This window comes from Phacochoerus africanus, chromosome 2 (genome assembly GCF_016906955.1).
Source record: "Phacochoerus africanus isolate WHEZ1 chromosome 2, ROS_Pafr_v1, whole genome shotgun sequence".
Taxonomy (NCBI): domain Eukaryota; kingdom Metazoa; phylum Chordata; class Mammalia; order Artiodactyla; family Suidae; genus Phacochoerus; species Phacochoerus africanus.
Window position 1 is genome coordinate 63,688,295 of NC_062545.1, and position 24,410 is coordinate 63,712,704.

Below are 24,410 nucleotides of genomic sequence, written 5' to 3' on the forward strand. Positions count from 1 at the left end.
CATCTGTCAATGTACATTCGGGTTGTTTCCATGTCTTGGCTATTATGAATAGTGCTGCAATGAACATGTGGGTTCAGGTGTCTTTTTTAAGGAACATTTTGTCTGGATATATGCCCAGAAGTGGGACTGCTATGTATAGCTTTCTAAGGTACCTCCATACTGGTCTCCATGGTGGCCTTACAAGCTTACATTCCTACCTACAGTGCAGGAGGGTTCCCCTTTCTCCACACCCCCTCCAGCACTTGTTATTTGTGGACTTCTTAATGATGGCCATTCTGACTGGTGTGAGGTGGTATCTCATGGAAGTTTTGATTTGCATTGCTCTAATAATCACGGATGTTAAGCATTTTTCCATGTGCTTGTTGGCCATCTGTATATCTTCCTTGGAGAAATGTCTATTCAGGACTTTCGCCCATTTTTCCATTGGGTTGTTGGCTTTTGTGCTGTTGAGTTGTATAAGTTGCTGGTGTATTATAGAGGTTAAGTCCTTGTCAGTTGCATCATTTGAAACTATTTTCTCCCATTCTGTCAGTTGTCTTTTTGGTTTGCTTTGGTGCGCAAAAGCTTATCAGTTTGATTAGGTGCCATTGGTTTATTTTTGCTTTTATTTCTGTTGCTTTGGGAGACTGTCCTGAGAAAACATTTGTAAGGTTGATGTCAGAGAATGTTTTGCTGATGTTTTCTTCCAGGAGTTTGATGGTGTCTTGTCTTATTTATTTATTTTTTTATTTTTATATTTTTTATTATTTTTTATTTATTATTTATTATTTATTTATTTAGGTATTTAGGTCTTTCAGCCATTTTGTGTTTATTTTCATGCATGGTGTGAGGGTGTTTTCTAGTTTCATTGATTTGCATGCAGCTGTCCAGGTTTCCCAGCAATTCTTGCTGAATAGACTTTCTTTTTCCCATTTTATGTTCTTGCCTTTGCCAAAGATTAATTGACCATAGGTGTCTGGGTTTATTTCTGGGTTCTCTATTCTGTTCCATTCATCTGTCTGTCTGTTTTGGTACCAGTACCACACTGTCTTAATGACTGTGGCTTTGTCATATTGCCTGAAGTCTGGGAGAGTTATGCCTCCTGCTTGGTTTCTGTTTCTCAGTACCACTTTGCTGATTCTGGGTCTTTTGTGGTTCCATATAAATGTTTGGATTGTTTGTTCTAGTTCTGTGAAAAATGTCCTGGGTAATTTGATAGGGACTGCATTGAATCTGTAGATCACTTTGGGTAGCATGGCCATTTTATGATGTTAATTTTTCCAACCCAGGAGCATGGAATATCTTTCCATTTCTTTACATCTTCTTTAATTTCCTTCATTAATCTCTTAAAGTTCCCAGCATATAAGTCTTTTACCTCTTTGGTCAGGTGTATTCCCAGGTATTTGATTTTTGGGGTGCAATTTTACAAGGTATTGTATTTTTGTAGTCTTTTTCTAATATTTCATTGTTTGTATACAGAAATGTGCCTGATTTCTGAATGTTAATCTTATATCCTGCTATTTTGCTGAATTTGTTGATCAGTTCAAGTAGTTTTTGGGTTGCGTCCTTAGGGTTTTCTATGTATAGTATCATGTCGTCTGGAGTTCCCGTCATGGCTCAGTGGTTAACAAATCCAACTATGAACGATGAGGTTGCAGGTTCGATCCCTGGCCTCGCTCATTGGGTTAAGGATCCGGTGTTGCCCTGAGCTGTTGTGTAGGTCGCAGACTCAGCTCGGGTCTGGTGTTGCTGTGGCTGTGGTGTAGGCCAGCAGCTATAGCTCCGATTAGACCTCTAGCCTGAGAACTTCCATATGCTGCGGGTGCAGCCCTAAAAAGACAAAAAAAAAAAAATCATGTCATCTGCATAAAGTGACAGTTTTATCTCTTCTCTTACTGTTTGGCTGCCTTTTATTTCTTTGGTTTGTTTAATTGCTGTGGCTAGGACTTCCAAAACTGTGTTGAATAGCAGTGGTGATGGTGGGCATCCCTGTCTTGTTCCAGATTTTAGTGAGAAGGCTTTCAGTTTTTCTCCGTTGAGTATTATATTTGCTGTGTGTTTGTCATAAATGGCTTTGATTATGTTCAGGAATGTTCCCTCTATACCCACTTTGGTGAGGGTTTTTCTCATGAATAGATGTTGGACTTTGTCAGATGCTTTTTCTGCATCTATTGAGATGATCATATGGTTTTTGACTTTTCTTTTGTTAATGTGGTGTATGACATTGATTTGCGTATGTCGAACCATCTTTGTGAACCTGCTGGTGAAGTATGATCTTTTTTATATGTTGTTGGATTCGGTTGGCTAGAATTTTGTTGAGAATTTTTGCGTCTGTATTATTCAAAGATATTGGTCTATGGTTTTCTTTTTTGGTGGTACTGTCTAGTTTTAGAATTAGGGTGATGGTAGAGTCAGAGAATGTCTTTGGGAGTGTTCCTTCTTCTTCAACCTTTTGAAAAAGTTTAAGGAGAACAGGCACCAGATCCTCTTTGTATTTTTGGTAGAATACACCTGTGAAGCCATTTGGTCCTGGACTATTTTTTTGTAAGGAGTGTTTTTATGACATAATCAATTTCATTTCTAGTGATTTGTCTGTTCAGTTGGTCTCTTTCTTCTTGGTTCAGTTTTGGCATGCTCTTAAGACTCTAGAAAGTTGTCCATTTCTTCCAGACTGTCAAATTTGTTGGCATATAATTGTTCATAGTATTCTCTTACCTTTTTTTGTATTTCTGCAGTATCCATTGTGATTTCACCTTTTTCATTCCTTATTTTGTTTATTTGGGTTCTTTCTCTCCTCTTCTTAGTGAGTCTAGCCAGAAGTTTGTCAATTTTGTTTTCCTTTTCAAAGAACCAGCTCTTGGTTTGATTGATCTTGTCTATCATTTTTTGAATCGCTATTTTATTGATTTCCTCTTTGATCTTTATAATTTCCTTCCTTCTGCTAACTTTAGGTTTTGTTTATTCTTCTAATTCATTTTTGTGGTGGGTTAAGCTGTCAATTTGAGACTTTTCTTCTTTTGTGAGGAAGGCCTATATTGCTATGAATTTCCCTCCGACCACTGCTTTTGCGGCATCCCGTAGATTTCGAGTGGTTGTGTCTTCATTATCATTTGGCTCGAGGTATCTTTTAATTTCCTTCTTGAGTTCCTCATTGACCCATTGGTTTTTTAGTAGCATGTTGTTAGTCTCCATGTAGTAGGTTTTTTGTCATTTATTTTCCTGTGGTTGATTTCTAGTTTCATGCCATTGTGCTCAGAGAAGATGCTTGAAATAATTTCTCTACTCAAATTTGTTGAGTTTACCTTTGTGCCCCAATATGTGGTCAATTCTTGAAAATGTTCCATGCGCACTTGAGAAGAATGTGTATTCTGATTTTTTTGGATGTAATGTCCTGAAAATGTCAATTAAGTCTAACTTTTCTATTGTGTGCTTTAGGATCTTTGTTGCTTTATTGGTTTTCTGTCTAGAGGATTTGTCCATTGATGTGAGTGGGGTGTTAATGCCTCCTACTATGATTGTATTCCCATCGATTTCTCCTTTTATGTCTTTTAATATTTGTTGTATGCATCTGGGTGCTCCTATATCTGGGGCATATATGTTGACGATTATAATATCCTCTTCTTGAATGGATCCATTCTATTTAACCATTAAATAGTATCCTTCTTTTTCTTTCTTTACGGCCTTCGTTTTAAAGTCTGTTTTGTCTGAGTATTGTAACTCCTGCTTTCCTGTCATGTCCATTGGCATGAAATGTTTTTTCCCACCCCCTCACTTTCAATCTATATGTGTCCTTTGTCCAAAGGTAAGTTTCTTGTAGGAAGCAGATTGAAGGTTTTTGCTTGTTTATCCAGTCAGCCACTCTTTGTCTTTTGATTGGAGTATTCAGTCCATTGACATTGAAGGTGATAATTGATAGATGATTATTTATTGCCATTTTAAACCTCGTTTTCCAGTTGATTCTATGATTCTCCATTCTTCCTTTCTTCTTTTGATTGGATGGTCTCCAATTGATTTTCTGCTTGAGTACTTTTAATTTTTTGTGAATGTAATGTTTGGTTTTGATTTGTGCTTGCCCTGCTTTTTAAGTATGTTAACCCTTTCCTATAATTGTGTTTTAGCCTGATAGTCCTATAGCTTCAAGCACTTCATTACCATAATAAAATTTTAAAAAAGAAAAAAGAAAAAAATGTATTTATTTCCTTACTTCCCTTGCCCACATTTTATGATTTTGATGTCTTTTTTTTATTTTATTTTAAACATCTTTGTTATTAGATCTGTATGCTGGCTTAATTGAGTGACTGCTCTCTGATTGAGCTCTCTGATTGCATCCTAATTCTTCCTCTTTTTTATTTTTAATTTAGAGAAGCCCGTTCAATATTTCTTTTAGAATGTGTTTTGTATTGCTATATTCTTTTAGTTTTTGTTTGTTGGAAAAAATTTTTATTTCCCCTTCTATTTTAAATGATATTCTTGCTGGATGGAGTATTCTAGGTTGCAGATTTTTTCCTTTCAGCACTTTAAATATCTCTTGCCATTCCCTCCTGGCCTGTAGTGTTTCTGTAGAGAAATCAGCTGATAGCCTTACGGGGGTTACCTTACAATTGACCCTTTGCTTTCTCTTGATGCCTTTAGAATCCTCTTTATCATTAACTTTTGCCATTTTTATTATGTCTTGGTGTGGGTCTATTTGGATTCAGCTTATTTGGGGCCCTCTGTGCTTCCCGTATCTTGATATCAGTATCCTTTAGATTTGGAAAGTTTCCAGTGATAATTTCTTCAAATATATTTTCATTCCCCTTTTCTTTTTTTCTCTCCTTCTGGAATTCCTATTATGTGTAGATTGGCACTTTATATTATCCCATGGGTCTCTTATATTGCTTTCACATTTTTTCATTTTGTTTTCTGTCTGCTGTCCTGATTTGGGTGATTTCCATTATTCTATCCTCCACATCATTAAGTTGTTCCTTTGTATTATTCATTCTGGTTTTTACTGCTCATAGCTCAGTTTGTATCTCTGCAAATGAATTTTCTAGTTTTTCTTGGCTCCTCCTTGTATTTTCTAGTTCCTTTCTGAGGGAGTCTGCATTACTGTTCATTTCTTCTGTTTAATTCCTTCAGTATTTTCACTATGTCCTTTTCAAACTCCAAGTCTGTCATACTACAGAGGTGTGTTTCATTGTCGACTGCTTTAGGTAAGTTCTCCTGTTGGTTTAACTGGGAATGGTTCTGAGCTTTTTCATCTTGCTTGTGTTTTTCTTTTTCGTGGTGGAAGTGCACTCCCCTTGGCCAGGCAGGATTTGCCCTGGCACTGCTGTGAAGTGTTTCCTGAGGGCTGGCAGTGTTGGCCGGCCTTCTTTGAGGCAGCAGGGCATTTCCCAAAGGTGGGTGGGGCTAGCAGGGTCACTCCGAGGCAAAAGAGTGCTTCCCAAGGGTGGGTGGGACTGGCAGGTCCTCACCGCGATGGAGGCGCACTTTCCATGGATGGGCAGGGCTTGCCCTGGTACTCCTGGGCCGCAGAGCTCTTCCCGAGGGCAGGCAGTGCTGGGCTGCTGTTCCACAGGACTACAGTGCCTCCTGAGGGCAGGTGGGGCTAGCCAGGTAGTTCTGAGGCAAAGGAGTGCTTCCTGGCAGGTCCGCACCGTGATGGAGGCACTTGAAAGTTTCTTAATCATAGTTTCCATTTCAGGACTTGTGTTTGGTCCATTTGGCTTTGTATTTCTTCCTGGTTCAGTCTTATAAGACTGTACCTTTCTAAGAATGTATCCATTTCTTCTAAGTTGTCTGTTTTATTGGCATATAGTTGCTTGTAGCAGTCTCTTATGATCCTATATCCTTTAATGTATTTACGTGGTGTTTGTAATTTCTAGTTTTTCATTTCTGATCTTATTCATTTGAGCCTTCTGCCTTTTTTTCTTATGAGTCTCACGAAGGCTTTATCAGTTTTGTTGATCTTTTCAAAGAACCGGCTTTTAGTTTCTTGATCTTTTTGTTTGTTTGTTTCTATTTTATTTCTGCTCTGATCTTTATGATTTTTTTTCTTGTGTAATTTTGGGGGTTGTTCTTTCTCTAGTTGCTTTGTGTGTAATATTAGGTTGTTTATTTGGAATTTTTCCTGTTCCCTGAGGTAGGCTTATATTGCCATTAACTTCCCTCTTAAAATTGCTTTTGCTGCATGCCAGAGGTTTGAGATGAATGTGTCTGTTTGCATTTGTCTCTAGGTATTTTTTCTATTTCCTCTTTTATTTCTTCTTTGATCCATTGGTTGTTTAGTGGCATGTTGTTTAGTCTCCATACAGTTGTGGTGGGTTTTTTTGGATTTTTTTTTTCTTATTGATTTCTAGTTTTAGCATTGTGGTCAGAAAGATGCTTGATATGATTTTGATTTTCTTAATTTACTGAGGCTTGATTTGTGGCCCAAGATATGGTCTATCCTAGAGAATGTTCCATGTGCACTTGAGAAGAATGCGTGCTCTGCTCCTTTCAGATGGAATATTCTATAAATATCTATTAAGTCCATCTGGATATGATTTTTTTTTTTTCTGGATTGCTGTAAGCGGAGTGTTGAAGTCCCCCATGAATATTATGTTAGTATCAGTTTCTCCTTTTATGGCTGTTAGCTGTTGCCTTAGGTATTGAGGTGCTTCTATGTTGTGTGCATATATATTTATAGTTGTTATGTCTTCTTGGATTGCTCCTCTGATCATTATGTAATGTCCTTTTTTTTTGTCTCTTATAACAGTCTTTATTTTAAAATGATTTTTCTGATAATGAGTATTGCTACTGCAGCTTTCTTTTGATTTCCATTTGCATGGGGTGTCTTCTTCCATCCTCTCACTTTCAGTTTTTTCAGTTTGTTTTGTCCCTAGAACTGAAGTGAGTCTCTTATAAGATAGTATTTATATGGGTCTTGTGTTTGTATCCTTTCAACCAATCAGTGTCTTTTGGTTGGAGCATTTAGTCTATTTATATTTAAGATAATATTTTTTCTTTTTTTCTTTTTAGGGCTGCACCTGTGGCATATGGAAGTTCACAGGCTAGGGGTCGAATTGGAGCCGCCAGCCTGTGCCACAGCCACAGCAGTGTGGGATCAGAGCTGTGTTAATGACCTACACCACAGCTCATGGAAATGCCAGATCCTTAGACCCCTGAGCAAGGCAAGGGATCAAACCCACAATCTCATGGATACTAGTCACATTCATAACCTGCTGATCTACAATAGGAACTCCTAAGGTGATTATTGATATATATGTTTGTATTGCTATTTTGTTAATTGTTTTCAATTTGTTTTTATTCTTTTTTCTTCACTTTTCTCTTGAGGTTTGATGACTATCTTCAGTGTTGTGCTTGGATTGCTTTTTCTAATTCCTGTGTGTATCTGTTTTAGGTTTTTGGTTTGCAGTTACCATGAGGTTTTGATATAGGTGTCTATATATATAAGATTGATATAAGTTGCTGGTCTCTTAATTGCAGATGCATCTCCAGAATTCTCCATTTGTACCCTCCTCTTCTCACGATTACTGGTTTTGGTATCATATTTGTCTGTGGATGGTTTCCCTTTACTACATGCTTGCCTTTACTGGTGAGCCTTCTCATTTGTCATTTTCTTGTTTCTAGTTATCCCTTTGCTTTTCTCCCTAGATAAGTTCCTTTAGTATTTAATATAAAGTTCATTTGGTGGTGCTGAATACTCTTAGCTTTTGCTTGTCTATAAAGCTTTTGATTTCTTCAAATCTGAATAAAAGTCTGGTTGGATAGAGTATTCTTAGTGTAGGTTTTTTCCTTTCCTCACTTTAAGTATATAGTGCCACTCCCTTCAGGCTTGCAAAGTTTCTGCTGAAAAATAAACTGATAACCTTATTGGGGTTCTCTTGTATGTTATTTATTGCTTTTCCCCTAGCTGCTTTCAGTATTTTCCCTTGGTTTTATTTTTGATCAGTTTGGTTTATATGTTTCTGCCTTGAGTTTCTTCTATATGATATTCATATGCTTCCTGGATTTGAGTGATTCCTTTTCCATGTTAGAGAAGTTTTGGGTTGCTATCTCCAGCGCTTTCTCTCTCTTCTCCTTCTAGCACCTCTATGATGCATTATTGGTGTGTTTAAAGTTATTCTAGACTTCTCTTAGATTGTCCTCTTCTCTTTTCATTCTTTTTCCTTTATTCTGTTCTGCATCGGTGATTATCTCCATTCTGTCTTTCATTTATTCTTCTGCCTTCTGTATTCTTCATGTTGGTTCCTTCTAGTGAATTTTTAATTTCAGTTACCATGTTTTTCATCTGTCTGTATAATCTTTAAATCTTTTATTTTTTTGTTCATTTATTCTTGTAATTTATCGATCTTTTCTAGTTTTTTTTCCCTTGGAATTTATCGATCTTCTCTAGGTTTTTTTTAATGAGATTTTGCATCATCTTTGCTATCATTACTCTAAAGTCTTTTTCATGGAGGTTGCTTATCTCCAGTTCACTTTAGTGGTTTTTCTGGGGGTGTCTTGTTCCTTCATCTGGCTCATATTCCTCTGCCTTTTCATTTTGTATAGTTTTTTTGTTTAGTCTCTTTCTGTGGGCTACAGGGTTGTAGGCTCTCTTGCTTCTGGTGTCTGCTACCTTGTGGGTGAAGATGATACAGGGGCTTGAGGCAGGCTTCCTTAAGGAAGAGACTGGTGCCTGCCCACTTGTAGGTCGAGCTTAGTCTTGGCCCTCTAGGGAGTGAGGCTTTCTCTCTGGGTGTGATTAAAGGCAGCTTATGAGAGGACTTTAGGCAGCCTGTTTGCTGATGGGTGGTGCTGTGTTCCCATCCAGTTTGTTGTTTGCTGTGAGACTTCTCAGTCCTGATGGATGGGGCCAGAGTTTTCCAAAATGGCAACTTTCAGGGGCTGTCACACTGATGAGTGTATTCCCTGGGACCACTGCCTCCAACATCCTGACCCCATAGTGAGCCACTGCCACCCCGTGCTGTTCCTGGGACCCAGTGCACATGAAACCCTCTGCGTGCCCTCCAAGAGTGGAGTTTCTCTTTCCCCCAGTCCTGTGGAGCTCTGGCACTGAAACCCCACTGGCTTTCAATGCCAAGTGCTCTGAGGGCTCCTCCTCCCAATGCCAGACCCCCAGGATCAGGAACCTGGTGTGCAGTTCAGAACTCTTAGTCCTATAGGAAATCCTCTGTGATATATATATATATACATATATATACTATATATGTATATAGTTACTTTCCAGTCTGTGGGTCACCCACCTGGCAGGTGTATGGGATTGCTTACATTGCGAAAGTTCTCTTTTTACTATCTTGATTGTTTTCTTCTTTGTCTTTGGGTGTAAGATATCTTTTTTGGTAGCTTCCTGTCTGTCTTGTTGATGGTTGGTCCAGTTGTAATTTTGGTGTTTTCATTGAAGGAGGTAATCTTGAACCCTTCTACTCCTCCATCTTGCCTTTCAACCTGATTTACAATGTTGTATTAATATCTGCTGTACAGCACAATGATTCAATTTTATATTTTCATATTCTTTTCTATTATTATAGTTTGTTACAAAATACTGATTATAGCTTCCTGTGCTGTTCAGAGAGCCTTATTGTTTATCCATTCTATATGTAATAGTTTGATCTGCTAACCCCAGACTCCCAGTCCACCTTCCCTCACTCCCCCTATGCCTTGCCAACCATAAGTCCGTATACTATGTCTGTGAGTCTGCCTCTGCTTGACTGATAAGTTCATTCATATGATATTTTAGATTCAACACATAAGTATATCATATGGTATTTGTCTTTCTCTTTCTGACTTACTTCACTTAGTATGACAATCTCTTTTTCTTTATATGCTGCTAATGGCATTATTTCCTTTTTTTTTTTAATGGCAGAGAAAAGTATTCCATTGTCTATATGTACATCTTGATCCATTTATGTGTTAAGACATTCATTTCAATAAAGCAACTTTATTTTCCAGATGATACCCAGGCTGCTCTTACCAAGCACTTACTGAAGACAGTATGTACTGATATCACTAATCTCATTTTCAACTTCTTAGCTTCGGATTTAATGATGGCAGTGGACGATCCTGCAACCATTACAAGTGAAGTAAGTTAGTGATTTTCTTACTACTTCTCATGTTTTTGCTTTGAAATCTGAGCATGTTTCACTTTCTCACATCTAAAGGAAAATAAGATTTAGGAAGAATTTTTAGGAAAAAAATCTGTCGTATTTTTAGTTCAAGTTTAGTACATGTATATATAGTTATTTGCAGGATTGGTAATATAATCAGCCTATCAAAAGTAATGATAAAACTAAGGAAATAATAGTCATTATATCTGGAAATGCTGTGTAAAAATTATGCATGTTTGGCCTTCTACTTTTTTTACCATGTAGAAAGCAACAGGAGAACACTATATATTTACTTTTCTCTAAGATAAATAAATGAATAAGCCTAATAGTCTACAGAATCTTTTTTTAAACTCATCAGATAGCTCAGATTGCAAGGCTGCCTGATAAAATTAAATCCAAAGAGTGAGGGTGGCTATTCAAAGAGGTGGGATTGAAAGACAAGGCAAATGAACAAGCTTACTTTAGGTAGATCTTTAGGAACAGGAGGTGTCCATTATAGAAGAGGAAATTAGAACTGAAATTAAATTCTAGGTTAGCACAATCATTTAGAATTTCATGTAGCAACCATAACAGGGGAGAAAAAAAGTAATGATGTTTATTTACTTTGTAACCAAAAGTCTTTATTTTTTCCTAATGTTGTGTTACATGCTTTTTGCCTGCTGAGTTGCAAATCCCTTTTCATTATGACCAGATTCTATAACTTTTCAGTCATTACATTGAATGACACCATCTCATTTGTTTGGATTAATTCTAATTCATTTTTTATACTTTTTTAAAAAATTATAGTTGATTTACAGTGTTGTACCAATTTATTCTGTACAGAGAAGTGACCCAGTCATACATATATGTGTGTGTGTTTCTTATATATATGTACATATATATTTCTTATATTTTCCATCATGGTCCATCCCAGGAAATTAGATGTATTTCCCATATTTCCCTGTGCTATACAGTAGGATCTTATTGTCTATCCACTCTATGTGTAATAGCCTGCATCTGTTAATCCAAAATCCAAGTGTGTCCCACTCCTCTGTCCTTGGCAACACAAGTCTGTTCTGCATGTCTGTGAGTCTAATTCTCTTCTGTAGATAGGTTAATACATGCCGTATTTTAGATTCCACATATAAGTGATATATACTGTATTCGTCTTTCTCTTTCTGACTTACTTCACTTAGTATGAGAATCTCTAGTCGCATCCATGTTGCTATCAGTGGCATTATTTCATCCCTTTTTTATGACTGAGTTGTATTCCATTGTATATATTTACCACATCTTATTAATCCATTCTTCTGTCAGTGGACTTTTAGGTTGTTTCCATGTCTTGGTTATTGTGAATAGTGCTGTAGTGAACATAGTTTTGCATATATCTTTTTCAGTGAAAGTTTTGTCTGGATATATGCTCAGGAGTAGGATTGCTGGATTATATGGTCGTTCTATTTTTACTTTTCTGAGGAACCGCTATACTGTTCTCCATAGTGGTTGTACCAATTTACATTCCCACCAACAGTATAGGAATGTTCCCTTTTTTTCACACCGTCTCCAGCATTTGTTATTTATAGACTTCTTAATTATGGTCATTCTGACTGGTGTGTGAGGTGGTACCTCATTGTAGTTTTGATTTGCATTTCTCTAATAGTGATGTTGAGCATCTTTTCATGTGTCTGCTGGACATCCCTGTGTCACCTTTAGAGAAAGTCTGTTTAGGAGGTCTTCTGCCTATTTTTCTATTGGGTCGTTTGTTTTTGCTGTTGAGTTGTATGAGTTGTTTATATATTTTGTAGATTAAGCATTTGTCAGTTGCATCATTTGCAACTATTTCCTCCCTTTCAGTAGGTTGCCTTTTCTTTTTTTTTTTTTTTTTGTCTTTTTGCCTTTTCTAGGGCTGCTCCTGCAGCATATGGAGGTTCCCAGGTTAGGGGTCTAATCGGAGCTGTAGCCACTGACCTACACCACAGCAATATGGGATCTGAGCTGCATCTGCAACCTTCACCACAGAGCAGTGTCTGTGACCTACCACAGCTCATGGCAGCACTGGATCCTTAACCCACTGAGCAAGGCCAGGGATCAAACCCGCAACCTCATGGTTCCCAGTCGGATTTGTTAACCACTGAGCCAGGACGGGAACTCCAATTGTCTTTTTTTTTAATGGTTTTCTTTGCTATGCAAATGCTTGTAAGTTTGATTAGGACCCTTTGTTTTTTGTTTTTATTTCTCTTGCCTTTGGAGACTGACATAGGAATACATTTGTACAGTTTATGTCAGAATGTTTTGCCTATGTTTGCTTCTGGGAGTTTGATGGTATCTTATATTTAAGTCTTTAAGCCATTTTGAGTTTATTTTTGTGCATGGTACATAAGCATTTAAGTCTTTCACCTGCTTGGTCGGATTTATTCCTAGGTTGTTGTGGGGGGTTTTTTTGGTTGGGTTTTTTGTTTTGTTTTGTTTTGTTTGTTTGTTTTGATGTGATTTTGAAAGGCATTGTTTTTTATATTCCTTTTCTAATATTTCATTGTTAGTATTCAGAAATGCAACCAATTTCTGAATATTAATATAGTATTCTACTTTGCTGAATTTATTAAGTCAAGTAGTTTTTGTGTGGAGTCCTTAGGGTTTTTTATGTACATTATCATTTCATCTGCATGTAGTGACAATTTTACCTCTTTTCTTCCAATTTGGATACCTTTTAGTTATTATTTTGTCTGATAGCTGTGACTATAATTTCCAATACTGTGTTGAATGGACGTGAGAGTGGGCATCCTTTTCTTGTTCCAGATTTTAGAAGGAAGTTTTTTGGCTTTTTTCCTTTGAGTATTATATTGGCTGTGGGTTTGTCATAAATAGCTTTTATTATGTTGAGACATGTTCCCTCTATACCCACTTTGGTAGGAGTTTTTATCATGAATGGTTGTTGAATTTTATCAAATGCTTTTTCTGCATGTATTGAGATAACCATGTGGCTTTTGACTTTTCTTTTGTTAATGTGATGTATTATGTTGACTGATTTGCATCTGTTGAGCCATCCTATGGACTTGGGGTGCATCCCCACTTTATCATGGTTTATTATCTGTTTTATGTGTTGTTGGATTCAGTTGGCTAAAATTTTGTTGAGAATTTTTGCATCTATATTCATCAAAGATATTGGCCTACAATTTACTTTTTTAGTAGTATCTTTGCTTTTGGCATAAGGGTGATGAAAGCTTCATAGAATGTCTTTGGGAGTGTTCCTTCTTCAGCCTTTTGGAAAATTTTAAGAAGGATTGGTGTAAGTTCTTTTTTGTATGTTTGGTAGAATTCATCCATGAAGCCATCTGGTCCTGGACTTTTGTTTGTAGGGAGTGTTTTTATTACATACTCAATTTCATTTCTAGTGATCCGTCTGTTAACTTTTTTTTTTTTTTTTGTCGTTTAACTATTTCTTTGGGCCACTCCCGTGGCATATGGAGGTTCCCAGGCTAGGGGTTGAATCGGAGCTGTAGCCACTGGCCTACGCCAGAGCCACAGCAACTCGGGATCTGAGCCGCGTCTGCAACCTACACCACAGCTCACGGCAACGCCGGATCGTTAACCCACTGAGCAAGGGCAGGGACCGAACCCGCAACCTCATGGTTCCTAGTCAGATTCATTAACCACTGCTCTACGACGGGAACTCACCGTCTGTTAACTTGATCTCTTTCTTCTTGATTCATTTTCAGCAGGCTGTAAGTCTCTAAAAAGTTGTCCATTTCTTCTAGGTTGTCCAGTTTGTTGACATATAATTGTTCATAAAATTTTCTTGTGGTTCTGCAGTATCCATTGAGATTTCTTTCTTTATTTTTTATTTTTTGTTGTTGTTTATTTTGGTTCCTTTTCTTTTGAGTCCAGCCAGAAGTTTGTCAGTTTTGTCTGTCCTTTCAAAGAACCAGCTCTTGGTTTTATTGATTTTTTTTTTAATCTCTATTTTATTGACTTCCTCTCTGATCTTTATTTCTTTCCTTCTACTGACTTTAGGTTTTGTTCTTTTTCTGATTCGTTTAGGTGGTCATTTAAGTTGTTGATTTGAGATTTTTCTTCTTTTTTGAGGAAGGCCTATATCACTATGAACTTCCCTCTAAGAACTGCTTTTGTGGCATCCCAAAGATTTTAAATAGTTGTGTTTTCATTATCATTTGTCTTAAGGTATTTTTTTAATTTCCCTTTTGACTTCCTCAATGACCCATTGGCTTTTTGTAGCATGTTGTTTAATCTCCATGTAGTCAGACTTTTCTGATTTCTTTTTCTGTGGTTGATTTCTAGTTTCATGCCATAGGGTCAGAAAAGAAGCTTGAAATAATTTCTGTACTCTTAAATTTGGTGAGGTTAGCTTTGTGCCCCAATATGTGGTCAATCCTTGAGAATATTCCATGTGCACTTGAAAAGAATGTGTATTCCATATTTTTGGATGTAGTGGCCCGAAAATATTAAGTCTAACTATTCTTTTCTGTTACTTAGGATCTCTATTGCCTTACTGATTTTTTTCTCTAAAAGATCTGTCCATTGATGTCAGTTGGGTGTTCAAGTCTCCTACTATTATTGTATTCCCATCAATTTCTCCTTTTCGGAGTTCCTGTTGTGGTGCAGCAGAAACAAATTTGAGTAGTAACCATGAGATTGCAGGTTCAATCCCTGGCTTCACTCAGAGGGTTAAGGATTTAGCATTGCCGTGAACTGTCACAGACATGGCTCAGATCCTGCATTGCTACAGCTGGGAACTTCCATATGCCATGGGTATGGCCCTTAAAAAAAAAAAAAAAAAAATTCCTCTTTTTGTGTTTGTTACTATTTGTTTTATGTACTTGGGTGCTCTTTGTATTAGTGTCATATATGTTGATGAGTGTAATATCCTCTCGAATGGATCCTTTTATCATTAAGTAGTGTCTTTATCTTTCCTTATGGCCTTTGTTTTAAAGCCTATTTTGTCTGAGATGAGTGTTCCAACTCCTGCTTTTTTTTCGTCACGTCTATTTGCACGAAATATCATTTTGATCCTCTCCCCTTCATCTGTGTGTGTCCTTTGCCCTAAGGTTGGTCTCTTATAGGCAGCATATTGTGGGCTTTTTTTTTTTTAATCCATTCTGCCACTCTATGTCTTTTGATTGGAGCATTCATTCCATTGACATTTAAGGTAATTATTGATGGATATGTATTTATAGCCATTTTAAACCTTGTTTCCCAGATGATTCTGTGTTTCTCCTTTGTTCCTTCCTTTTTCTTTTTCGTGGGTTTTTTTTTTTTCTTCTGTTTATTTCAGGGCCATATCTGTAGCATATGGAAGTTCCTAGCCTAGGGGTTGAATCAGAGCTGCAGCTGCCACAGCAGCACCACCACAGCAGCACCAGATCCAAGCCATGTCTGTGACCTACACCATATCTCATGGCAGTGCCAGATCCTTTAACCCACTGAGCAAGTCCAGAGATCAAACCCAATTCCTAATGGATACTGGTCAGGTTCTTAACTTGCTGAGCCACAATGGGAACTCCTTTTTTAGTGGTTTGATGATTTCCTTTTTTATGTTTATGTTCTCTTCTTTTTGCTTATTGTGAATCTCTATTGTTTGGTTTTTATTTGTAGTTGCCCTGTTTTTCAAGTATGATAACCCCCTCCTATATCTGCTTGCTTTGGACTGATAGTCATGTAGGCTCAAACACATTCTAAAAAAAGGATCTGGATTCTCTTACTCTACTTCCCCACACTTAATGACTTTTATGTCCTTTTTTACATGTTCATGTTTATCCTTTTGCTGTTCCTTATTTATCATTTCTCTCACAAATAGCTTTTCTTTTTGATCTGTATATTGGCTTAAGTGATTACTCCCTAATTGTGATTTCCTCCATCTTATGTATTTTTTCTATCTAGAGGTGATCTTAAATATTTCTTTTAGGATAGGTTTAATATTGATGTATTCTTTTAATTTTTGCTTGTTGAGAAATTATTACTCCTTCCATTTTAAATAATAATCTTGCTGGGTAGAGTATTTTAGATTGCAGATTTTTCCCTTGTAGCACTTTGAATATATCTTGTCACTCTCTTCTGGCCTGTAGCATCACTGTAGAGAAATCAGCTGATAGCCTTATGGGGGTTCCCTTGTGATTAACTGTTTTTCTCTTGCTGCCTTTAGCATCCTTTCCTTATCTTTTAACTTTTGCCATTTTTATTGTAATATGTCTTGGTGTAGTTCTTTTGGGGTTCATCTTGTTTGGGCCCCTCTCTGCTTCCTTTATCTGAATTTCTGTTTCCTTCTTTAGGCATGGGAAATTTTCAGCCATAATTTCTTCACATTTTCAATTCTGTTTTTCTTCTGGGATCCCTGTTCATATATTGGCACACTTTATATTATCCCATAGATCTCTCTACAGTGCTTTCTTTTTTTTTTTCAGGCTTTCTGTCTGCTGTCATGATTGGGTGATTTCCATTATTCTACCTTCCAAGTCACTTATTTATTCCTCTGGATTATTCATTCTGCTCTTCATTGCCTTTTGCTCAGCTTTCTTCTCAGCAATTGAATTTTCTAATTTTCCTTGGCTCTTGTTTATAGTTGCTCTTTAAACTGCATTACTGTTGATATCTGTTCTTAATTCCTTCAGTATTTTCATTACCTCCTTTTTGAATTTAGTGTCTGTATTTGCTCCTTCAGGGGAATTCGCCTTTTCTTTCAACAGGAGTAGTACCTGTGCTTCTTTATTCTGCTTATATTTTTCTTTCTCTGTGAGTTTAGGGAAAACAATTACCTACTATATAGTCTTGGAGGGCTAATTTATATGCGGGAGCATCCCTGCATAGCTTGTGTAGGCTTACAGTTGTTTTTGTAGCAGGGCTGCTTTTTGTTTGGATGTTTACTGTCTCTTTCCTCAGTGCATGAAGACTGTTATCCCCTTAATAGAGGTTATACAGGTGCACAGCCTGAGCATGCCTCCAAGAAGGTGGGGGCAATGGGTGGCAGCTGCTGGCAGTGTCAGGTCACCAGGCCCTTGTTGGTGGCAGTGAGCCTTGGGGCGATGGGGGGTGGGGGACAGCAGGCTGCACCTGGTTGCGGGGCCCTTGGCAGTGGAAGTGATCCCCATGGTGGTGGGGACAGTTTCCAAGGCCTTTGGCAGCAGCAGAGTGTGTATGTTTCCAGGAAGGTAGGGGCAACAGCTGGCACTTGGTTGCAGGGTATTTTATAGCAGCAACCCCTGGCATGACTGGCTCTGCAGGTGCTGCCTGGTCATGGGACCCTAAGTGGTGGTAGGCTCTGCCCACCTCTGGAGTGTGAGATGGCTGCATCGATTTGCACCCACCCCTATAGCTGCACAAGAGGCACCATGCCACCTGAGCACCCACACATGGCAATCTTGCCCACCCTTCTCTCACACTTCCCAACAGTGGCACTTTGCTTCTCTGGCAGGCCCAGGCTTCCTCTCAAACTCCCTAGCCCCCTCAGGCTGTTTCCACATAGCCAATCCTTATTCTCTCCCTGGGACTGAACTGCAAAGCTCAAGCCTCAACACCAGACCCAGCTCAAGTGTCTTAGGCAGTGGTGCACTGAGCAGTAGTACCTGTGGTCTCTGTGGCTCTCTTTCTGTTTTGCCCTCCTCACATTGGCTGCTGCACTTTTTCCAAGGCTTTTGTCTCCCTCCTCCCTGTTTATCTTCCCTCCATTTGGTTGGCCTTAGTGTCTCCTGGTGCAGATTCCTTTCCTCTTTCACTGCTCCCTCTCAGGAGTTCTGATCCCATCCTGGTACCTTTTTCCCCTCTTTTTTTTTTTTTGCTCTTTAGTTCTACCCAGTTAGGTGGAGGTTTTGCCCTTTTTGGAAGTCTGAGGTCTTCTTCCAGAGTTCAGTAGGTATTCTGTGAGAATAATTCTGCATGTAGATGTGGGGTTTTTTGATGTGTTTGGTGGAAAAATTGAGCTCCATGTCCTATTCCTCTGCCATTTTGCTCCCAGATCTTGTGTTCATTTTCTTAAATTCTAATCTCAAACTCAGGGTTCATCTCTTCCCTTCCTGAAATGTTAGGTGGAGCTATGGCTCCCTGTTGCCTAGAGGAGGAAAGATATGATCTGTCCCTGGGACTCCTTCTCTTCTTTTTCACCCTAGATCCACTTAAATTTAGAGATTTAGGAAAAATGAAAGACGCAAACATGCCTTCATGTGACTGACTACATATCACTGGCATTGATCTAAATCAAACGAAATCAGTCTAATGCTTGTGGCCTCTCATGATGTGGCCACATATATGGGATATGTTGTTTTGGTGGGATGTTTTCAGTTTGATGTGACTCCCTCTCGTAGCAAGGACTCCGCCTAAACCTTCAAACGGGTCCATTTAAATCTCTCTCCTACACCAGCAAGGTACTGTTTCCCTTCCATTCTTAAGCTTGAGCAGTGATTCCCAACTGCCTGGACAGGTCCATGTATCTGCCTGCTTGCCATGCCCTTCACGAGCCACAGAAGGATTGTTGTAGCATGGGTCAGAAGTCAGTAGGTTAGTTGAGTCTTCCAAGGCATATTATGATTTTCAGATCCTGCTGGTCAAGCCATTCCAATAAGGTCTACAGAAATTTTGCTGTAGAAGCATAATACTATGATCAAGAATGCTGGCAAACTTTTTACAAAACTCATCTTTGGAGAGGGGTGCTGAAAAGATGCCACACACCAGATAGTATAACAAGCATCCATGGTACAAATCCCCTTATTTTTAGAGGCATCCTATTATGAGTGAGGACCCCTCACCTGGCCTTAGGGAAAAACACTTTTCCCATCACAGTGGAAAAAAGAGGGAGCAGCCTCTTACCCCAAATTCTCTTCTTTTCACAAGGTAGGTGGTGCATACTCTCTCGCCCTTTTCCTCCCTCTCTCCCTTCATCTTTCTCTTACACTGCTGGAGCAGATGAGAGGAATGAGGGCTGCATCTAGCTTCTTTGGCTGACTGGATGTTGACTGGCTCTCTGATTTTAGAGTGCTTTAGCATATATTTATCCCTAGTTTGTGGTCTAAAATTCAAGAACAAAGATAAATTTCATTCGTCTTTTTTTTTACAGTAGTGAATATACATTTTTTTTGAAATTTTACTCAATAAATGTCAAAGGCATAATCCCAAAGAAATCTTTTTTCCCTATAGGTAAGAAAAAAAATTCTAAGTAAATTGTCAGAAGAAACTAAAGTAGCTCTCTCAAAACTCCATAGCTCTCTGAATGAAAAGGTAAGTAAAGTTTTATTCTGTTTAGATATTTGGCCTAGAATTTGTGATCTCCGAGTGGCTTTTTATTAGAATAATTTAAAAGTAAATCTAAAACTACTGTCCTGCACTCAGATACCTCTTTGGGAGGTGAAAGAAGAGACCATCATAGGGGGCATTTTACCCTCTCTAGTCCTAAATCACAATTTCAAACTTAATGAAAAAATGACCCTTTAAAAAATTATGTTCAGGGAGTTCCCATTGTGGCTTAGTAGTAATGAACCTGAGTAGTATCCATAACGAAGCAGGTTCAGTCCCTGGCCTTGCTAAGTGGATTAAGAATCCAACGTTGCCATAATCTGTGGTGCAGGTTGCATACATGGCTCCGATCTGGCATTGCTGTGGCTCTGGCATTGGCCGGCAGTTGTACCTCCAGTTGGAAGCCTAGCCTGGGAACTTCCATATACTGCAGGTGTGGCCCTAAAAAAAAAAAAAATTTTTTTTAATTATATTCAGGATATAAAATTATAAAATAGTATTAAATGAATGTTTTTCTTTAGGTTACCTGTTTATGTAAAAGTAAATAATGGTATTAAATACCTTTCCAGAGCATAGAAGACTTTCTTTCTTGCCTGGATTCTGCAGCAGAAGCTTGTGATATTATGTTGAAAAGGGGAGACAAAAAAAGGGAAAGGTAACATTGAATTAATCTGTATTAATAAACTTTTAGGTGTGTCATATTTCATTGAAATTGGATTTTGACTATCTGAATCTTGTATAGAGAATGCCTGTAGACCTTTAAGCATAGTCAGTCTTCATGTCCTTAGTTGGCCCTCTCAGACCCAACTTAATAAGGCAGCATAGTAGGTTGATGAAGCCTGGGAACTTACTAGCCTAAAGACTTTCTTTATAAGAAATCTTTTTTTCTTTCTTTTCTTTTTTTTTTTTTTTGTTTGCCTTTTCTAGGGCCGTACCAGCAACATACGGAGGTTCCCAGGCTAGGGATCTAGTAGGAGCTGTAGCTGCTGGCCTACACCAGAGCCACAGCAACGCAGGATCCAAGCTACATCTGTGACCTACACCACAGCTCATGGCATTGCTGGATCCTTAACCCTCTGAGAAAGACCAGGGATCGAACCTGCAACCTCATGGTTCCTAGTTGGATTCATTAACCACTGAGCCACGACGGGAACTCCTTTATAAGAAATCTTAAACAGTGCACTTCTGTTTGATACCCAACAATTCAAAATAAATTGCATACTTTGAGTATCCCTATATATTTTATCATTTTCTAGCATATTATTTTATCCATGCCATTTAGGGTTATGTATGTCTGTATTCTATTTTAAAGATCCTTTAAAATATTTATGGAACTAGGTTAATTAAACTAGAGGAGCTAAAAATGGATAGATACATAAGGGAAGAACTGAAATTGATGAGAACTTGTTAAAATATAGTATATGTTTATGTGATTTTATTTTTGTTCAGGCAGATACTGTTCCAGCATCGACAAGCACTGACTGAACAACTAAAAGTCACAGAAGATCCTGCTCTTATTCTGCACCTCACATCAGTTCTATTGTTTCAGTTCTTGACCCACAGCATGCTTCATGCACCCGGAAGATGTGTCCCACAGATCATTGCTTTCCTGAGTAGTAAAATTCCAGAGGTATTACATTCTCAGTGCACTCGAAGCTTTTTGATTCTTAATATTTTTAGTGGATAGATGTGAATCATTGTGAACACTAGGTCACAAAATGTTTTGATGTTCCTGATTCCAAGAATGGAAACAGTGAACTAGGATGTTGATTTTAAAAACTCAGCATAGCTCCAGAATGTTTCAGGATTCCTATAAAAGACCCATGGTAAGGTATATTCTGAATTTGGAAATTAAGCTTTTAGAAAAGATGTAATATTAATGTTCAGTCTTCCATTTCAGTTTATGCAGGTGTAACTGTGCTTCAAAGATTGATCTGCCTAAAAAGTCTATCATGCACAAATTCTTCTGAGAAGCTCCTCGGCTAAAAAGTATCTTGGCTACTTTGAACTTCCTATCACTTTGTATCTTTGGTGATAGAACCTGGCTCAGTCAACTTAATTAAATGATCTGTAGTCATGTTTTATATCCCCCAAACTGTAAACTCTTTGAGGGCAAGGGCTTTGCTGGTTTCAGTTTTCTGCTTATAAGGACAATAATTTGTAAAGATGAAGACCTGCAATGTATACTGAACAAATCCTACTTTGTTCCAAAGAAAATTAAATCATGTTTTTTAACTTTTCTTCTCCTTTCTCTTTTCGTAGGATCAGCATACCCTTTTAGTAAAGTATCAAGGTTTGGTTGTAAGGCATTTACTTAGTCAGAATAAGAAGACTGGGCAGGGAGAAAATTCCTTGAGTGATGAATTAGACAAAGAACAAGAAGATATCACAAATACTACTCGTAAAGAGCTTCAAGAACTTTCTTCATCCATTAAAGACCTTGTTCTCAAATCGAGGAAATCATCAATGACAGAAGAATAATGATTTTAATTTACTTAATGTTGTATAGTAGACATTTTTTGCCCAAAGTTAAAGGTGAGTGGTTACCAAAAAAAATAATCATTTCACAAGCCTCAGTCCCCTTAATAGCACCTCCCACATTCACGGTTTAGTTAAAACAGTAGCATTGCATTCACTGTAAATCTTATAAAAATGTGAATTTTTGTAAATTGAGTTCTCCATGGAAGATTTCTTTTTCACATTATAATTCTAAAAATTATACATTTCATGTTTATTTTCTTTTTAGATGCTGAATGAAGAATAAATTCTCTGATATTTTTCATTTCTAGGAAAGGGCTCATTTGTTGTGTTATTGGATTTCAAGTGACATTATTATATTTACACACATTAGGCAGAAACTTAAAAAAAAAGCCCTTGGTGTCAGAAATGAAAAGAGTGTATTTTAAAATTTAACGGAGAATATTTCAAACCTAAAATACCAAAATTTGCAAGATATTATTACTAAGCCTTTACTTATAGAGGGCCTCTCATCTCCCCACAGGAGTGAACTTTTTTGTGGCTGAGGGTTTCAGGATTACCTTTACAGGTGCAAAAGGACACCAGAGGGGCCCATGCATTGCTGCACCCTGTTCTAAAATAAGATACTAATAATATTTAGAGAAAAAATATAATTTACTACTCATAGGAATGTCACATTATAATAACTAAAAATTTAATACAGATAGTTTTCTTTAACTCAGTTTTCATTTCCAGATTTCATTTTTTATATCACTAGTTACTCTAGCACCCTATACTATGCTGTAGGAGTATCTATAAGTACATTTAAATCATTGAAACTTTTTTTTCAAAATTGAAACCCTTATTAAAAAGTAAGTATTCTTGGAGTTCCCATTGTGGGCTCAGCAGTAAGGAACCCAACTAGTAATCCTAACAGTGTGGGTTCGTTTGGTATCTGGCCTCACTCAGTGGGTTAAGGATCTGGTGTTGCCATGTCACAGATGCAGCTCTCAGATCTGGCATTGCTGTGGCATAGGCTTGGCAGTTCAGTCCCTGTCCTGGGAATGTCCATATGTCACAGGTGCAGCCTAAAAAGCAAAAAGTATTCTTGTTTTGTTAAGATCAGTAGTTAAAAGGAACTAAAATAGTTCCTTAGAGTAATCATTTCAGCCAAATGAGCTTGAAGCAACAATTTATTGTGTACCAAAAAAGAACTTAATTATTTAAAATCTCAAATATTAAAAAAACTTTTATATAATTCCTTATAACTATGTTTTGAAATGTTTGAATACAAAGATCAGTCTACCTCTAATTCTAGACAAAGTATTAATATTGACTGAAGTTAATTTGCTAAGCTTTATTAAAGTTGATGGGAATATAAGAAATTTAAAAATATTTTCTACTTGTAATTTTCTATTAATATATTTTCTTAGGGGCAAAGGAAAAAAAAAGTGACAAATCCTCTGTGACCATAAACTCCAAATAGTTTTATTTATTGATTTAGCTTCCAAAATGTTGAACACAAAACCTCATTTTTTTATTCACTCTTTAAGGACCTTATCACTTATGTTTCAAGAGATACCAAAGTAATCCACATTTGTGTAAAACTAGGTCATAGAAAATGAAGCAGCTAAAAAAACCATACTGTCCTATTTTGTCTGCATTAAATTTTATCAAAATGGTTCTTATTTTTCCACAGTAAATAAGAGCAGTTTATTGTTCTTGTAAATAAAATTATGTAGCTGATTTTGTATGTAAAAATCTAATTTCATTAATAATATCAAAATTGTTAAAAAATTATCTACTATGATCTTAATGGGCAGATTTAAGGATGTTATTTAAAATAAAATTACCTTGTGGTTTCTGTTAAATTTTATGATACTTTGATGCTTCCATTATTTTATTTACTTGTTAGGATTAATTGATGCATATATTATATGTAATGTATTTACATTTTAAAATTCTTATTCTGAACATTTTTAAAGCACTTTATTTTTTTTTACACAAAGATGGTTCCATAGTCCTCTGTCTTTCATTCCTTTAAGGTTTGCCATTAACGAAACGTTTCACCTTAGAAAAAAAGCATTTTCAATTAGCTAGATTTCAGCAAACATGTGGCTAAACTCTTATCCGCTATTCCCTACTATTGCACATAGCAGAAATATTTAAATAGTGTATTCATGTGCTCTATCTCTAGACCATGTGTTTTTGAATAGTCAAAAGAAACCTACTTCTGGCCATCAGAAAGATTCAGTGAAGGTTGTGTATCTTACCAAAATCACAGTGTATTTTATGAAAAGATCTTAATGCCCTAATGCTAAATTAGAACAATAAATGTTGGAGTTGCTTAACCTGAGTATAGCACCACCTTGAACTTTTCGGAGATTGTACTTTAATCAGACCATAAAGCATTAAGAATGAGGTCAAAGTGCAAAAGTGATCTGAAGTATAGTGTACCTGTAAATTAAGAAAGAATGGTTCATTCCTTCATCAGAAATTCCACTTGACCCATGGCCAGATAGGTATCCTGTAACTAATTTTTATGAATTTGGTAGGGGGTGGGACGATGAAAGATTTGCTTGCTTTGACTAATACCAGTTAATCCTTTGCACCAGTGTATATGGGAGATTAAATAAAAACATTTATAAACTCTGGGATGTACATTTTCCACAA

The 24,410-nt window shown here is 37.2% G+C and overlaps 1 protein-coding gene across 1 annotated transcript in view; it reads left to right on the forward strand.

Annotated features, from left to right (window-relative positions):
* The window catches only part of UFL1 (UFM1 specific ligase 1), a 61,895-nt gene extending 38,282 nt beyond the window's left edge, over nucleotides 1-23,613 (forward strand). Inside the window, exons 15-19 of the mRNA XM_047761297.1 lie at nucleotides 9,916-10,046; nucleotides 19,185-19,265; nucleotides 19,850-19,935; nucleotides 20,730-20,910; nucleotides 21,543-23,613. Of these exons, the coding sequence (XP_047617253.1) occupies nucleotides 9,916-10,046; nucleotides 19,185-19,265; nucleotides 19,850-19,935; nucleotides 20,730-20,910; nucleotides 21,543-21,761 (698 nt within the window). The 3' untranslated portion in view covers nucleotides 21,762-23,613. The remainder of the gene's footprint in view (nucleotides 1-9,915; nucleotides 10,047-19,184; nucleotides 19,266-19,849; nucleotides 19,936-20,729; nucleotides 20,911-21,542) is intronic.
* The last annotated feature ends 797 nt before the right edge of the window (nucleotides 23,614-24,410 follow it).